Raw genomic sequence first — 18,802 nt, forward strand, 5'->3', positions numbered from 1 at the left:
AGCTTAGCTTAGAGTTTCTGTTTATTAAAAACCAATCACCTTTGTTGTATTAATGTCAATGTCACTTTTATTTGTATAGCACTATTAAAACAACACATGTTGACCAATGTGCTTTACATCATCTCAGTAAGATAGACAATATAGACACAGAGTAGACTATAGTAGCCTATAGACAATAGTACAATAGTAATAGAATAAAAATAATACAAAATTATGGTGAAAACGAAGAATAGGCCATGGCAAACAAATGTGTCTTAAGTTGTACTTTAAAAACATGTATTAATTTTAAGCAAATTTTGAGTTGTTGATCTCAAGGTTCTTCTTATCTGATAAATAAGTTGGTGCAAGGCCATGAAGAGATGTATACACCAATAAAAGAAGTTTAAAATCAATCCTATATTGTACAGAAAGCCAATGTAAAGACGTTTTTTAATATTCGTTAATAATCTAATAACATTAATACAAGTTTTGAACCTTTTGCAGTCGCAGAATAGATGCTTGACGATTAACTCAATTGTTTAATTTAAACGAACTCATAAATTTAACTGGTAACTTACTTTTTTAAGTTACAGTGTAGGGAGGGGGAGAGGTTTGGGGGAGGGGGAGAGGTTTGGGGGAGGGGGAGTTGGAGGGGGAGAGGTGAATCCCTGCTGGTGACGTCACGCGCGTGCACCTACTGTGAGTGAGTCAGTCGGTGTGAGCTCGCTCGCGGAGTCAGCGTTCCCGTTACCCGTTAAACTCTCACCACAGTTGATGTGACTCCTGCAGAAGTGCTGGAACGCTTGAAAAATGGGTATGTGAATTTATAAACCGAGTTTATTAAATACTTTCACGCTGTTGTTTGAAAGTTTGAGCGTTTTTTCCCCTCAGACTGTGACAGTTAGTTAGTTTACCTCAGAACGGACGCGCGCGCGACTGTTGTTGGAAATATACGTCTTTTTTTTCGCTTTGTTTCTGTAAAGTCTTTGTATTTCTTTGTATCTGACACAGTTCGAGAGTGGTCGGCATTACTCTAGGTAACTGAGCAGCTCTGAGAAGTGAGATTATGGATTACACTAAAGAGATTTGATTTCCTAACAACCGCATCTCATGTCAGCTATAAACAAGAGTAGACTGAAGTAAACGGTGTAACACATTGCAGTCTGACAGTTTGCTATTTTGTTTTGTTGTGCCCAGCTAACAAAAATATGTTATTAGAGCGTTTTTGCTAACGTTCCCATTAAGTAATAAAACATTATTTCTGAATGTTCTCCGAACGTTCAAACCGTCCATTTAAATGTTTAAAATGTTTTTTAAATGTTTTTTTTTTTTTTTTAAATCTTGGTTATTCGAACATTAAAGAAACATTAGATTTTATCATTCTTCAAGCATTTTGGAAACAGTACTTTTAATGTTCTCTGAACGTTCTGAAACATTACAAAAAAAACAAAAACGTTACAAACATCTTAAACCGTTTCAGAAAAAATATAGTCCATGATCGATGTATAAATAATGTTTTTGCTAACGTTTTGAGAACATTATTAACTTTGAACGAATTAACGAACGTTCTATTAATGTTACTGGAAGAAAGTTTGTTCTTGGTAACTTTGAGAGAACCTTGCCGGAACGTTCTCTGTCAGCCAGGGCCAGGCAAACAGTGTTTTCTTGCAATTCTGTTTGAAAATTGAATTTTCCATTCATTTGAGTTCGATCTACACTTAATCCATTTTATTAGGATTGTTTGTTTTTAATGAGCAAATGCAAACCCAGTTCGGCAAAGAAAATCCTAGCCCTGCATGTGCTGTTTCTGTGCATAACTGAATCAGTGGTTCTTTTAATCTGGCTTTGCTTTAGTTCACAGGATTTACATTGAACATCCAGCAACCGCATTGTTAACCATACAAAGAGTAATATAATTTACATAATGTGATTTTGTCGATGGTTTTTGAGGTTAAAGGGGTAGTTGGGATAGCCATCCTAGGTGTATGACTTTCTTCTTTCAGACAAATGCAATCAGAGTTATATATATTAAAAAATAAAATCTCTCAAGCTTTATAACGGGAGTGAATAGTAACGTTATTAACCTTTATTACGGCCTTTATTAAAACCTGGAGCAGTATGGATTACTTTTATGATGGGTGGATGCACTTTGTTGGGGTTCAAACAGGGTTCGTACAAAGGGCTTGAATTATTGAGAGACAATATGTGAAATTAGAGTTACATTTTATTGATAAAACAATATTATCACACAAAATCAACGCTGCAACCCGTCTGATATAGATATAAAGGCATTTCACACGGTTATGAGCGTGATATTGCTAATATAAATATCCGAGGATATGATACATCTTTCATTCTTCAGGTCAATCATATATTCATGGGAGAAAAATCAGTTTGAATAAGGAAAGTGATATCTTTGTCATAGTATCCTATCAATGGTTAAAGTTTCCACAGTCATTGCATGTGCTGCACTTTATTAGGTCCATTTTGTTTTATTAGTTTATTTTTGTTTCTTATCTACCTTAAGATATTGTTTGATAAGTGCGATCTCTGATTGTAGTCCTCGGAAAACAGAAAAGTAGTGCTTGAAAAGTTCTGGAATGGAATTTAATTATACAGCGTCTGTACGAACCCTTATGGATATTTTTTTAATATAACTGATTATGTTCGACTGAAACTCATATAGGATGGCTTAAGGGTGATTAAATCATGGGATAAATTTCATTTTTGGGGTGAATTAACCCTTTGAGGGCATCACAACCTGTCATGTAATCACCTGTTTAATTTGACAAGCTTCTACCAAGTGACAGATGAATTTAGTTTGAAAGAGATGCACAAACTTTGACATGAACAGCAAAAGAAATGAGAGGATTTTCTCTTCCCTTTCAAACGTTGTCAAGCGTGTTTATGCACAGTTATCCGTTTATTTGCACTCCGCATTGTTTTGCCTGCTGTCTCTGACCCGTCAGTCTCAGTGTAAGTCTTGTGTAATATGTCCTGCAGATGTTTGAGTAGATGTGGAGGAGCGAGGAGAATAGAGTCTGTATTGTGAGTTTCCACTCTGAAACGGGCAGATGAGGAGAGAGGCGCCACTTCCACGGATGTTTACCAGTATTTAAAAGCTGCCGACTGAATTATGGGCTTTGGGACAGTGAGAAGGGCTGTGGGCCAGATGGGCTCTCGCGCTGAGACGAGGATAAACGCTCTCGCCGGCTCTGTTCACGTTCAGACCTCAGGAATCTGCACTTGGTTATACGATTATTAACCTGTTTTTAGTTTCAGCACAATATCGTTTGTTATGCAATATTGCAGTGTTTATTATGAATGATTTACAGGTGCACATCATTATTATGTTATAGTCCCACTGAAGTGTCTTGGATTGCGCAGCTTTGTTTGATGCGTTGAAACAGGAAGCTGAGGCGGGACATATTGAATGGCTCCTCCCCCTTTTCAAATAGCCAATAGCGTTTAGTTTCCCTCACAGACTGACAGCACATGGAAGCGAATCCGAGCGCTGATGATACGCTGGATTCAATAGTGGAGGATTCATTCATTTCATTCTTAACCAGCGTACAGTTGGACAACGGAATAAAACTGGAGCGTTTGAGCAACCGAACACACACTCCAACACACACTGCTCTGTGTCTGTCAGCGGTCACTGTGGTCAGGTGGTGTTTATAGCAGGGGGGCGGAGCTTTAGATTCTAGAGAGCATTTGATTGGACAGAAGATGTGATGAGAAGCGATGATGTCATAAAAATCCTTGATCCATTTTAGTGGAAGTGAGAGACTAAGTTTTGAATGCTTTATCTCCTAAATGCAAATTTTGTCATTGTTTTGGAAGCTTATTCATAACCTTAAGGCTAACATATTCATACTAAAAGATAAAAAACTTTCAGAGGGCCTTTAAATGGCTCATAATCTTGAATCAGAATAAGTTCCTCTTGCAGCATCTCTTCTCTTCTCTGATGATGTGGGCGGGGCAACCTGTCACTCACATGAGATCAGCCAATAGCAAACCACAACCATCCAATCAATTCCCCACAGACACAATCAAGCCCCGCCCACATTTGTTCTTGTTCCAGAAGCGTTTTACTCGGATATACGGAGGAGAAAAGACTATTGCAACTTCCATTTCATGGTGACTTTAAAGCAACACTAAAGATTATTTTTTTACCTTAAAATAATGTTTCCAAAATCGTTTCAGTGGTTCATCGAGTCGTAACAGGGTGAACGGCACTTCTGCAGTCGCTTTGCGGTCCTATATCGGCTATAACCGCACTATGCAAGTAAGCCTGACCGGGTAACGTTTCTGTAGTTCGAATGAGACAAATCTACAAATCTGACTTGCTTTACGGCAAGCGTTACAATAGTCATTATTTAGTTTTTCTTCGTTTCTGATGTCGCAATACATCATACTTTCATAAAATCATGCATCATACTCGACCTTGTCTGTGGACATCGTTCATTCCAAAGCCGGCGCTGGGTGAACAGCGAGTGAGCGACGGTAGGCTAAATGATTTTCGACAGCAATTCCGCTTCCAACCTGTAGGGGGACCGCAGAGGAAGAGTGCTTTGACGTTGCTTTAAAGTTCAGTTCAGTCATTAGTTTCTCACCTCAGTGTTGTTTCCAAACCTGAATGCTGTTATTTCGTCTTTGGAAAACAAAGGTAGATGTTCTGGAGGAGCTTCATGCAGCTCTTGGAGATTCATCCAAAACAAGAAAATAACAACTTACAGGTTTGGAATGACATGAGGTGGAGTGAATGTGCTGAATTATTGCTTTAAATGCTCACGCTGATAACTTGCAAGCCAACATCTTGTTTTTATTTACTCTTTGAAGTATTTCCTCGTTAAGTCGACGTGGTTTCATCGCTTGTTTTTTTATGGCATGAACTGAGGCCTGTGTTTGTTGAGTTCTCCAGAAATGCTGGGAGGAAACTGGCAGGAGCGAGGAAGCAGACACGGACCGAGCGGGTTCGATTCAAGCCGTCGCAGCTGACAGTGTGAGGATGCGTGAGAGCTTTGGTTTGTTCTCGCTCACAGCACTGGCTTTGTGTGTGAAGTTCATCGGCCTCGTCTTTGTGTGACTCCAGAGACTGTTATCGTGAGGTCTGGAGACCCTGAAGAGAAGAAAGCAGTGAATGAGTGATTCCTGCACTGCAGCTGCATGCTATACTTACACAAACCCACTTACTGTTACACCACTGATAGACGTTTGATTCTGTGGGTATTGTTCAGATTTTACAAATGGCTGCTTTTGTGTTTCTCACAAAATAATGAATGCATTTTAGTGGGGCAACGGATCACAAATTTACGTTTTTTAGCCACGGATCGGATCATTTAGATTAGCAAAAAAATGAAATATGTATTAATAACTTTGTAACTTTGCTTTTCATTTATTACTTAAAGCTCACCTGAAGGTCTTCGATACCACATCAAAAACTACTAGCCTATCTGATAAAGTTCAAACAGTCAGTAATAAAATAAGAACAAATACACAAATCACAAGCAGAAATAATTACTAAATAACAAAATTACAAAGTCTAACTGTAGTATTCAGGGACAGAAATGAATAATTAAGCCTAAATGTAAAATAACACTTCACTGTAGAAATTAAATATAGGTTCATCTTTGTTAAAGCTGTATTTTGTTTAATATTAATGACACAGACAACAGTAGGAATATTAGTCTGCTGTCACTTTAAGACCGAATATACTGACAAACATCCGGTTTCTTTCTCAACTGTTCACTCATGACAGAACTGAGAGAATACTTGCTGAGACGTTTAGACATTATTGTGTGTGAATGTGTCGTTCAAGGACAAGGAAACGCGAAAGAGGAATCAATTAATATCAAATATTAAATGAATCAATTAGTCAATTCTGTGTTCGAGCGCTGTCTGAAACACACCTCTCTCTCTCTCTCTCTCTCTCTCTCTCTCTCTGTCTCTCTCTCTGTCTCTCTCTGTGTCTCTCTCTCTCTCTCTCTCTCTCTCTCTCTCTCTCTCTCTCTCTCTCTCTCTCTGTCTCTCTCTCTCTCTCTCTCTCTCTCTCTCTCTCTGTCTCTCTCTCTCTCTCTCTCTCTCTCTCTCTCTGTCTCTCTCTCTGTCTCTCTCTGTGTCTCTCTCTCTCTCTCTCTCTCTCTCTGTCTCTCTCTCGCTCTCTCTCTCTCTCTGCGTGCGTGCGCTTCGAGTGTGTGTACGGTTGTGCGTACAGATAATGCGCGAGTCCCGATTTTCGCCTCTTCCGCGTTTACAATTGTTTGAACGTGTAAATTGGCAAAACAAAACGCATCCAAATGATAAACTCACTCTAAGGTGGTTAAATTTAGCAGTTAATCCGCGAATCACACGCATGCCGAACCGTGGGGCGCCGATCCATACGGATCAACTGTGATCCGTTGCACCCCTAATGCATTTCAAACACGCGTGGTCATGTCTAGGCGTTAACTCGTTTTCTATTATCGATCAGTATGTGGCATGTAAACACCTTAACCTGCGTTCTGTCGGCTTCTTGAAGTGCGCAGGTGTCAAACGCCAGAGCAAAGCGTTCTTATACGGCAGATTTTAGCACACCCCCAGCCACAGCGAGTGTTTTCGGTAGGGAAGGAGAAATATATCGCAAACTTCGACTTTTTGTGCAGCCAGAGGACAAGTGAGTCTTAGAATGAGTCTGAAAGTGCAAGACATTGTGAAATACTCTTGGGTTTTAATGCTTTATTTAACATCCAACCTGTTCCAAACATCCAAATACATGGATGCTTAACTTTTGAGCAGTCCTGTAATCGCGGTTTACTTGCAGTGCTAGGCTGTTGATTTGCATGTAAACTGGTAAATCAGGTTATTTTAATCGACTGATTTATCAGTGTATTGGTGTGCATGTAAACCTGCTCAATGTTTGTGCAGTGCGGGATTTCAGAGTTAATTCACTAATTCACTTTGCTTGATTCAAATGCAACTCTTTTTGACAAACTCATTAAAAGAACTGGTTCATACGAGTCATTTATAATTGAATCAGAATACAGATCTTGCGTGTGTTTGTGGCTGCGTGCAAAGACATCGCATTAGAAAAGTTTGTCTATTTGTTTGTCTTTTGTGGTGCACGAAAACCGACCAATGTTTAGCTTTAACGTGCAGTTTAGGGTTAAAAAGGAATACATTTTTAAATATTGCATTACAAAACAGTTACTTTAAATTGTAATTGGCTAATATTTCACAACATTACTGTTTTTACTGTATTTTTTGGTCAAATAAATGCAGCCTTGGTGAGCAGAAGAGACTTCTTTCAAAAGCATAAAATGTTACAGACCCCAAATTAATTATTTAACAATTCAATTAATTACATTGTAAACTATCACTTCTTTATATTGTATTTATTTTATTTCTTTGAACCAGTGAGTTAGAACCGATCACACAAGTCAGTTCTCTCTGTAGCTGTTCTTGTTCTCTTGTGGACAGTCATTTTTTAAGCACGACATAATGGACTCCTGGAAAGATTTAGTCACTTTTAAGCATTTACATTTTGCCTCAGTGTTTACAACATCCAGACCAGCATGAGCAACATATTGGCTTGTAATGAAATGTTTTGATTTGATTCACAGGAGAGTTTATATATTTAAAATCTCTGGGTGTGTGTGTATTTATGTTGTTTGATTAGGTGGTTTTTTCATAATCTGTCAAGTTTTGCAGGAAATATGTCATCTATTTGTCAGAAGTAATTTCTGTCTTGTGTCGGTTGATGACTCTCTCCGGAGATGTGCCAGTGTGGTTTTCCTAAAGTCAACATGAAATCCGAATTTACCCTATTTTCTTCCATAAGCCATGTTTCTTGTCTTGTTGTGCATAACGGTTCATCCTTTGTTCCAAAGAAAAACGCTGTAATCTTTTATCAAAATGCTCCACCTCTGAAATTCTCCTGACCTTGCAGATTCGTAACACCCACTTTGTTTCAATAAATTCCTGATGGATAAAATCAAGATCCTCCTCCTTTTTCTTTTGAAGATTCTGTTTTGAAAATATATCACATTATGGAAGTTCAATGGATTGCAAATGGCATTTCATATTGACTTTTTAAAAGAGATAATTGAAAAATCTGTCATAATTTACTCTCTCATGTTGTTCCGAACCATTGACCGTAAAAGCAATTACCACTTTGTTGCTTCAAAAAGTTCAGAGATCGTACGCATCACGTTTGAGCTTCTCAAGAACCAATGAGGTTCATTCTCGTGTTACGCATCACGTTTGAGCTTCAGCAAGAACCAGTGAGGTTCATTCTCGTGTTACGCATCACGTTTGAGCTTTAGCAAGAACCAATGAGATTCATTCTCGTGTTACGCATCACGTTTGAGCTTTAGCAAGAACCAATGAGATTCATTCTCGTGTTACGCATCACGTTTGAGCTTCAGCAAGAACCAGTGAGGTTCATTCTCGTGTTACGCATCACGTTTGAGCTTCTCAAGAACCAATGAGGTTCATTCTCGTGTTACGCATCATGTTTGAGCTTTAGCAAGAACCAATGAGATTCATTCTCGTGTTACGCATCACGTTTGAGCTTCAGCAAGAACCAATGAGATTCATTCTCGTGTTACGCATCACGTTTGAGCTTCAGCAAGAACCAGTGAGGTTCATTCTCGTGTTACGCATCACGTTTGAGCTTCTCAAGAACCAATGAGGTTCATTCTCGTGTTACGCATCATGTTTGAGCTTTAGCAAGAACCAATGAGATTCATTCTCGTGTTACGCATCACGTTTGAGCTTTAGCAAGAACCAATGAGATTCATTCTCGTGTTACGCATCACGTTTGAGCTTCAGCAAGAACCAGTGAGGTTCATTCTCGTGTTACGCATCACGTTTGAGCTTCTCAAGAACCAATGAGGTTCATTCTCGTGTTACGCATCATGTTTGAGCTTTAGCAAGAACCAATGAGATTCATTCTCGTGTTACGCATCACGTTTGAGCTTTAGCAAGAACCAGTGAGGTTCATTCTCGTATTACGCATCACGTTTGAGCTTCTGCAAGAACCAATGAGGTTCATTCTCGTGTTACGCATCATGTTTGAGCTTCAGCAAGAACCAATGAGGTTCATTCTCGTGTTACGTATCACGTTTGAGCTTCAGCAAGAACCAATGAGGTTCATTCTCGTGTTACGCATCACGTTTGAGCTTCAGCAAGAACCAATGAGGTTCATTCTCGTGTTACGCATCACGTTTGAGCTTCAGCAAGAACCAATGAGGTTCATTCTCGTGTTACGCGTCACGTTTGAGCTTCAGCAAGAACCAATGAGGTTCATTCTCGTGTTACGCGTCACGTTTGAGCTTCAGCAAGAACCAATGATGTTCATTCTCGTGTTACGCGTCACGTTTGAGCTTCTGCAAGAACCAATGAGGTTCATTCTCGTGTTGCGCATCATGTTTGAGCTTCTCAAGAACCAATGAGGTTCATTCTCGTGTTACGCATCATGTTTGAGCTTTAGCAAGAACCAATGAGATTCATTCTCATGTTACGCAGCACGTTTGAGCTTCAGCAAGAACCAATGATGTTCATTCTCATGTTACGCATCACGTTTGAGCTTCAGCAAGAACCAATGATGTTCATTCTCGTGTTACGCATTACGTTTGAGCTTCTCAAGAACCAATGAGGTTCATTCTCATGTTACGCATCACGTTTGAGCTTTAGCAAGAACCAATGAGGTTCATTCTCATGTTACGCATCACGTTTGAGCTTTAGCAAGAACCAATGAGGTTCATTCTCGTTACGTATCACGTTTGAGCTTCAGCAAGAACCAATGAGGTTCATTCTCGTGTTACGCATCACGTTTGAGCTTCTCAAGAACCAATGAGGTTCATTCTCGTGTTACGCATCACGTTTGAGCTTCTCAAGAACCAATGAGGTTCATTCTCGTGTTACGCATCACGTTTGAGCTTCTCAAGAACCAATGAGGTTCATTCTCGTGTTACGCATCACGTTTGAGCTTCTCAAGAACCAATGAGGTTCATTCTCATGTTACGCATCACGTTTGAGCTTTAGCAAGAACCAATGAGGTTCATTCTCGTTACGTATCACGTTTGAGCTTCAGCAAGAACCAATGAGGTTCATTCTCGTGTTACGCATCACGTTTGAGCTTCTCAAGAACCAATGAGGTTCATTCTCGTGTTACGCATCACGTTTGAGCTTCTCAAGAACCAATGAGGTTCATTCTCGTTACGTATCACGTTTGAGCTTCAGCAAGAACCAATGAGGTTCATTCTCGTGTTACGCATCACGTTTGAGCTTCTCAAGAACCAATGAGGTTCATTCTCATGTTACGCATCACGTTTGAGCTTCTCAAGAACCAATGAGGTTCATTCTCATGTTACGCATCACGTTTGAGCTTTAGCAAGAACCAATGAGGTTCATTCTCGTTACGTATCACGTTTGAGCTTCAGCAAGAACCAATGAGGTTCATTCTCGTGTTACGCATCACGTTTGAGCTTCTCAAGAACCAATGAGGTTCATTCTCGTGTTACACATCACGTTTGAGCTTCTCAAGAACCAATGAGGTTCATTCTCGTGTTGCGCATCACGTTTGAGCTTCTCAAGAACCAATGAGGTTCATTCTCGTGTTACGCATCACGTTTGAGCTTCTCAAGAACCAATGAGGTTCATTCTCGTGTTACGCATCACGTTTGAGCTTCTCAAGAACCAATGAGGTTCATTCTCGTGTTACGCATCACGTTTGAGCTTCTCAAGAACCAATGAGGTTCATTCTCGTGTTACGCATTACGTTTGAGCTTCTCAAGAACCAATGAGGTTCATTCTCATGTTACGCATCACGTTTGAGCTTTAGCAAGAACCAATGATGTTCATTCTCGTGTTATGCATCAAGTTTGAGCTTCTCAAGAACCAATGAGGTTCATTCTCATGTTACGCATCACGTTTGAGCTTCTCAAGAACCAATGAGGTTCATTCTCTTGTTACGCATCACGTTTGAGCTTTAGCAAGAACCAATGATGTTCATTCTCGTGTTATGCATCAAGTTTGAGCTTCTCAAGAACCAATGAGGTTCATTCTCATGTTACGCATCACGTTTGAGCTTCTCAAGAACCAATGAGGTTCATTCTCTTGTTACGCATCACGTTTGAGCTTTAGCAAGAACCAATGAGGTTCATTCTCGTGTTGCGCATCACGTTTGAGCTTCTCAAGAACCAATGAGGTTCATTCTCGTGTTACGCATTACGTTTGAGCTTCTCAAGAACCAATGAGGTTCATTCTCATGTTACGCATCACGTTTGAGCTTTAGCAAGAACCAATGATGTTCATTCTCGTGTTATGCATCAAGTTTGAGCTTCTCAAGAACCAATGAGGTTCATTCTCATGTTACGCATCACGTTTGAGCTTCTCAAGAACCAATGAGGTTCATTCTCTTGTTACGCATCACGTTTGAGCTTTAGCAAGAACCAATGATGTTCATTCTCGTGTAATGCATCAAGTTTGAGCTTCTCAAGAACCAATGAGGTTCATTCTCATGCTACGCATCACGTTTGAGCTTCTCAAGAACCAATGAGGTTCATTCTCGTTACGTATCACGTTTGAGCTTCAGCAAGAACCAATGAGGTTCATTCTCGTGTTGCGCATCACGTTTGAGCTTCTCAAGAACCAATGAGGTTCATTCTCGTGTTACGCATCACGTTTGAGCTTTAGCAAGAACCAATGAGGTTCATTCTCGTTACGTATCACGTTTGAGCTTCAGCAAGAACCAATGAGGTTCATTCTCGTGTTACGCATCACGTTTGAGCTTTAGCAAGAACCAATGATGTTCATTCTCGTGTTACGCATCACGTTTGAGCTTTAGCAAGAACCAATGATGTTCATTCTCGTTACGCATCACGTTTGAGCTTCTCAAGAACCAATGATGTTCATTCTCATGTTACGCATCACGTTTGAGCTTTAGCAAGAACCAATGATGTTCATTCTCATGTTACGCATCACGTTTGAGCTTTAGCAAGAACCAATGATGTTCATTCTCGTGTTATGCATCAAGTTTGAGCTTCTCAAGAACCAATGAGGTTCATTCTCATGTTACGCATCAAGTTTGAGCTTCTCAAGAACCAATGAGGTTCATTCTCATGTTACGCATCACGTTTGAGCTTTAGCAAGAACCAATGATGTTCATTCTCGTGTTATGCATCAAGTTTGAGCTTCTCAAGAACCAATGAGGTTCATTCTCATGTTACGCATCACGTTTGAGCTTCTCAAGAACCAATGAGGTTCATTCTCATGTTACGCATCACGTTTGAGCTTTAGCAAGAACCAATGATGTTCATTCTCGTGTTATGCATCAAGTTTGAGCTTCTCAAGAACCAATGAGGTTCATTCTCATGTTACGCATCACGTTTGAGCTTCTCAAGAACCAATGAGGTTCATTCTCGTGTTACGCATCACGTTTGAGCTTCTCAAGAACCAATGAGGTTCATTCTCGTGTTACGCATCACGTTTGAGCTTTAGCAAGAACCAATGAGGTTCATTCTCGTTACGCATCACGTTTGAGCTTCTCAAGAACCAATGATGTTCATTCTCATGTTACGCATCACGTTTGAGCTTCAGCAAGAACCAATGATGTTCATTCTCATGTTACGCATCACGTTTGAGCTTTAGCAAGAACCAATGATGTTCATTCTCATGTTACGCATCACGTTTGAGCTTTAGCAAGAACCAATGATGTTCATTCTCGTGTTATGCATCAAGTTTGAGCTTCTCAAGAACCAATGAGGTTCATTCTCATGTTACGCATCACGTTTGAGCTTCTCAAGAACCAATGAGGTTCATTCTCGTGTTACGCATCACGTTTGAGCTTTAGCAAGAACCAATGAGGTTCATTCTCGTTACGCATCACATTTGAGCTTTAGCAAGAACCAATGAGGTTCATTCTCATGTTACGCATCACGTTTGAGCTTCTCAAGAACCAATGAGGTTCATTCTCGTGTTACGCATCACGTTTGTGCTTCTCAAGAACCAATGATGTTCATTCTCGTGTTACGCATCACGTTTGAGCTTTAGCAAGAACCAATGAGGTTCATTCTCATGTTACGCATCACGTTTGAGCTTCTCAAGAACCAATGAGGTTCATTCTCATGTTACGCATCACGTTTGAGCTTTAGCAAGAACCAATGATGTTCATTCTCATGTTATGCATCACGTTTGAGCTTTAGCAAGAACCAATGAGGTTCATTCTCATGTTACATATCACGTTTGAGCTTTAGCAAGAACCAATGATGTTCATTCTCATGTTACGCATCACGTTTGAGCTTTAGCAAGAACCAATGATGTTCATTCTCATGTTACGCATCATGTTTGAGCTTTAGCAAGAACCAATGAGGTTCATTCTCATGTTACGCATCACGTTTGAGCTTTAGCAAGAACCAATGAGGTTCATTCTCATGTTACACATCACGTTTGAGCTTTAGCAAGAAGGTTTTACTGTGCAGCGTAGCGCTAAAGAAACAAATGTGGCATGACGTGTCCTGCTTGGTTATGACTCCTATAATCTTCTCCCAAAAGTAGTTCACTGGTCCTGTCCATCATGTTTATTTGTTTCTCTTCATAATCACAGTGCACACAAAGAGGAGCATTGTGAATTGTGATATGAAATGATATGGAAGCGGCAGTGCCGAGTGGGAGTGCTTGCTCAAGCATGGCCAATTTCCCTCACATTTGGGCATCAAAGAACCATTCAGAAGACAAGAGGGACAAGAGCGAGTCGAATTTGCGGCCCTGCCCTGAATCGTTTTGCTAGCAAGAGCTCAAAAGTGTTCGTCAGAGCTTTATAAATTAGTGCTACTGAAAGCTCCAGACTTCAGTGGTTTGGCCTTTCTAATCCAAATGTCAGTGAAAAGGCTTTAAAGGGCAAACCTGTTATTTATGATGAATGTCTCAATAGAAAGATCAACCTCTGTTATTTGCATTCATTTTTTATTTAAAGATCCCCTGTGGTGAATATCAGGTTTTTAATGTTGTTTACATGTCTATGTGGTGTTTTTAATATGCTTTATGACAAACCATCTGCAAATTCATCAGTCAACACCATTGCTGAGTATTTTCTCCTAACTTGGATAATATTGGATCCGCATAGCCTATACTAAATGAATCAAGAGTGTAGAGTTACATTCAAGCTATTTTAAGGCATAAAGAAATTATTTTCCCAGGTCAAAATGTCATTTTGAAGATCAACGATGAGTTTTAAGGGATAAAATGATTGATTACAGTGGGACTTTAAGAATTAATTTTTGTCAGTTTCATGAGTGAAGATGATTTGGGGTGTTTTCCCCCCAAATTTTTGGCATTATGTAATGTTATTAAATAGAATGGTTGACTGCTGTCAAGACCTTGAAAATACCCTTCATTAGGCCTAATAATGTTCAAACTTTCAGGAAAAGTTTTTTAATTATTTTTTTTTCCAGTTTATTTGTTTTTTATCTGAAATAGTGATTCGTATTTATGCTTTAGTTTGCGATGAACGTGCTGAAACCTTGCTGAAATTATTCACATAACATTACAGCATATATTCGATGTACATTTTTTCCATTTAGCATTGCTGTACTATTTTGATGTGGACTGTATCGATGGAAAACTGAACAATAAATCAATATGTTTTTCCCGGCTGACCTATTTACATTGCTGTACGCCAAGAACAGAAACCAGGACATAAAGAATATGTAAACAACAATCAGTCATTTTTAGGTTTCTGGGTCAGCGCTAGAGAGAATTAAGCTTTTGATTAGACATTTCAACAGCTGGTAGAAGACCTGTCAATCATTTGAATGAAAGGATGTGATTGGATCCTGCACTGAGGGTTGGACTATAGAATTCAGACTCTAAACTGATTGGATGAGTATCATTCAAAGTTGTAAAGTAGCTGATAAACATGTATATCATCATATAATCCTCTTTATTTCACATTATCCAATGTTTATTCATCCTCCTGATAGCTGTAATAATGTTTATCACTGTAAACATTTATTTTTGTAAACACAATACTGTTTATATTAGTACAGTATGTTTTACAAGAAAATAGTTTTTCTACTTCAAAATTTCACGTTTAATTAATGTGTTACTTGCGATTTCTTTTTCTTTGTAATTTTTAATGAACTTTACTTGCAATTTCTGAGTGAGAATAGTTTCTGCACCAATTTTTTCCGTGATAGAAAAATGTTGACACATTTATTACTCATTTTAAACGTCATTTGTGGGGAATGTAGTGTCGTTTTCCTGTTATCTGCTGTGCTACGTTTCTTCAGTGTGTTCTTCCTGGCTGGAACTCAAATCCCTGCATGAAATGATATCTCTCCTCCTTTGCTCATATTTCTTGGCTTTGGGCTTTTCAAAACATGCTACGTCGTTTGAAGTAAAAGACCCTCAAGTAGTCGCGATCTTTCTGAACCCCAACTGCACTCATTTGCCACAGAAATAAATAGGGAAGCTTTTCCCCCCACATTTCCGTGGTCTTGGTTTGAACTGTCTGAGTGAAAGTTATTGGGAATGTGGCTTTAAAGGGAGTCGAAAGGCCTGAAGATTTTGGCAGCGGGCCTGTGGAGCTCATTCAAGACTTCACAGATAGCTCTTTGTGCTCCGCTCATTTACTGTCGCTGCTAGTAGACAAAAGCCTCTGAATCTCTTCATTTGGCCACCGAGGAGCCCTTAACATGTGAATGGCCTGATGGAATCGCCACCGACTCTCAATTCACAGCCGCAATAAGAATCCCAAACTGAAAACTATAGGTTTGTTTCTGGAGAAAATGAGAATGCATGCCTGTGTAGAACTTGGTTGCTTACTGTTTTAAGTCACAAGAGTTCATGCACATGTCTCTGCACTTTAGAAAACACTGCATTTTGTGTTGTTTTCAACCCAAGGGTTGGGTAAATATAGGACATATAACACATGTTGGGTTAATTTTACCCAGCAAATTGGGTTGATTTAATCCATCATACTGGGTTGATTCATTTTTACTATAGTACTATTTTTTATTTTATTATTATTTTAATACATGAGTTAATGTTTACGGATTAACTTAAAACCAGCGATAAATAACTCAGCCCCTGGGTTGTTTTATCTGACCTAGGATCTGGGTTACACAAAATCTGTCCAAACACTGGGTTGTTACGCCTGACCCAGGATCTGGGTTACACAAAAACTACCCAAACACTGGGTTGTTACGTCTGACCCAGGATCTGGGTTACACAAAATCTGTCCAAACACTGGGTTGTTACGCCTGACCCAGGATCTGGGTTACACAAAAACTACCCAAACACTGGGTTGTTACGTCTGACCCAGGATCTGGGTAACACAAAAACTACCCAAACACTGGGTTGTTACGTCTGACCCAGGATCTGGGTAACACAAAAACTACTCAAACACTGGGTTGTTACGTCTGACCCAGGATCTGGGTTACACAAAAACTACCCAAACACTGGGTTGTTACGTCTGACCCAGGATCTGTGTTACACAAAAACTACACAAACACTGGGTTGTTACGTCTGACCCAGGATCTGGGTAACACAAAAACTACTCAAACACTGGGTTGTTACGTCTGACCCAGGATCTGGGTTACACAAAAACTACCCAAACACTGGGTTGTTACGTCTGACCCAGGATCTGGGTTACACAAAAACTACACAAACACTGGGTTGTTACGTCTGACCCAGGATCTGTGTTACACAAAAACTACCCAAACACTGGGTTGTTACGTCTGACCCAGGATCTGGGTAACACAAAAACTACTCAAACACTGGGTTGTTACGTCTGACCCAGGATCTGGGTAACACAAAAACTACACAAACACTGGGTTGTTACGTCTGACCCAGGATCTGTGTTACACAAAAACTACCCAAACACTGGGTTGTTACGTCTGACCCAGGATCTGGGTAACACAAAAACTACCCAAACACTGGGTTGTTACGTCTGACCCAGGATCTGTGTTACACAAAAACTACACAAACACTGGGTTGTTACGTCTGACCCAGGATCTGGGTTACACAAAAACTACCCAAACACTGGGTTGTTACGTCTGACCCAGGATCTGGGTAACACAAAAACTACCCAAACACTGGGTTGTTACGTCTGACCCAGGATCTGGGTTACACAAAAACTACCCAAACACTGGGTTGTTACGTCTGATCCAGGATATGAGTAACACAAAAACTACTCAAACACTGGGTTGTTACGTCTGACCCAGGATCTGGGTTACACAAAAACTACACAAACACTGGGTTGTTACGTCTGACCCAGGATCTGTGTTACACAAAAACTACCCAAACACTGGGTTGTTACGTCTGACCCAGGATCTGGGTAACACAAAAACTACTCAAACACTGGGTTGTTACGTCTGACGCAGGATCTGGGTTACACAAAAACTACCCAAACACTGGGTTGTTACGTCTGACCCAGGATCTGTGTTACACAAAAACTACCCAAACACTGGGTTGTTACGTCTGACGCAGGATCTGGGTTACACAAAAACTACTCAAACACTGGGTTGTTACGTCTGACGCAGGATCTGGGTTACACAAAAACTACCCAAACACTGGGTTGTTACGTCTGACCCAGGATCTGGGTAACACAAAAACTACCCAAACACTGGGTTGTTACGTCTGACCCAGGATCTGGGTAACACAAAAACTACTCAAACACTGGGTTGTTACGTCTGACCCAGGATCTGTGTTACACAAAAACTACCCAAACACTGGGTTGTTACGTCGGACCCAGGATCTGGGTAACACAAAAACTACTCAAACACTGGGTTGTTACGTCTGACCCAGGATCTGGGTAACACAAAAACTACCCAAACACTGGGTTGTTACGTCTGACCCAGGATCTGGGTAACACAAAAACTACCCAAACACTGGGTTGTTACGTCGGACCCAGGATCTGTGTTACACAAAAACTACACAAACACTGGGTTGTTACGTCTGACCCAGGATCTGGGTAACACAAAAACTACTCAAACACTGGGTTGTTACGTCTGACCCAGGATCTGGGTTACACAAAAACTACTCAAACACTGGGTTGTTACGTCTGACCCAGGATCTGGGTTACACAAAAACTACACAAACACTGGGTTGTTACGTCTGACCCAGGATCTGTGTTACACAAAAACTACCCAAACACTGGGTTGTTACGTCTGACCCAGGATCTGGGTAACACAAAAACTACTCAAACACTGGGTTGTTACGTCTGACCCAGGATCTGGGTTACACAAAAACTACCCAAACACTGGGTTGTTACGTCTGACCCAGGATCTGTGTTACACAAAAACTACACAAACACTGGGTTGTTACGTCTGACCCAGGATCTGGGTTACACAAAAACTACCCAAACACTGGGTTGTTACGTCTGACCCAGGATCTGGGTAACACAAAAACTACCCAAACACTGGGTTGTTACGTCTGACCCAGGATCTGGGTTACACAAAAACTACCCAAACACTGGGTTGTTACGTCTGATCCAGGATATGAGTAACACAAAAACTACTCAAACACTGGGTTGTTACGTCTGACCCAGGATCTGGGTTACACAAAAACTACACAAACACTGGGTTGTTACGTCTGACCCAGGATCTGTGTTACACAAAAACTACCCAAACACTGGGTTGTTACGTCTGACCCAGGATCTGGGTAACACAAAAACTACTCAAACACTGGGTTGTTACGTCTGACGCAGGATCTGGGTTACACAAAAACTACCCAAACACTGGGTTGTTACGTCTGACCCAGGATCTGGGTTACACAAAATCTGTCCAAACACTGGGTTGTTACGCCTGACCCAGGATCTGGGTTACACAAAAACTACCCA

At 40.3% G+C, this 18,802-nt stretch overlaps 1 protein-coding gene across 2 annotated transcripts in view; it reads left to right on the top strand.

Annotated features, from left to right (window-relative positions):
* The first annotated feature begins 612 nt into the window (after nucleotides 1–612).
* Nucleotides 613–18,802, top strand: part of gpm6bb (glycoprotein M6Bb) — a 55,946-nt gene continuing 37,756 nt past the window's right edge. Inside the window, exon 1 of one of the 2 annotated variants that reach the window (XM_084121916.1) lies at nucleotides 613–793. In XM_084121916.1, the coding sequence (XP_083978042.1) occupies nucleotides 790–793 (4 nt within the window). In that variant the 5' untranslated portion in view covers nucleotides 613–789. The remainder of the gene's footprint in view (nucleotides 794–18,802) is intronic. The other variant, XM_084121914.1, reaches the window with a different exon arrangement.

This window comes from Abramis brama (genome assembly GCF_963993115.1).
Source record: "Abramis brama genome assembly, chromosome: 8".
Classification (NCBI taxonomy): domain Eukaryota; kingdom Metazoa; phylum Chordata; class Actinopteri; order Cypriniformes; family Leuciscidae; genus Abramis; species Abramis brama.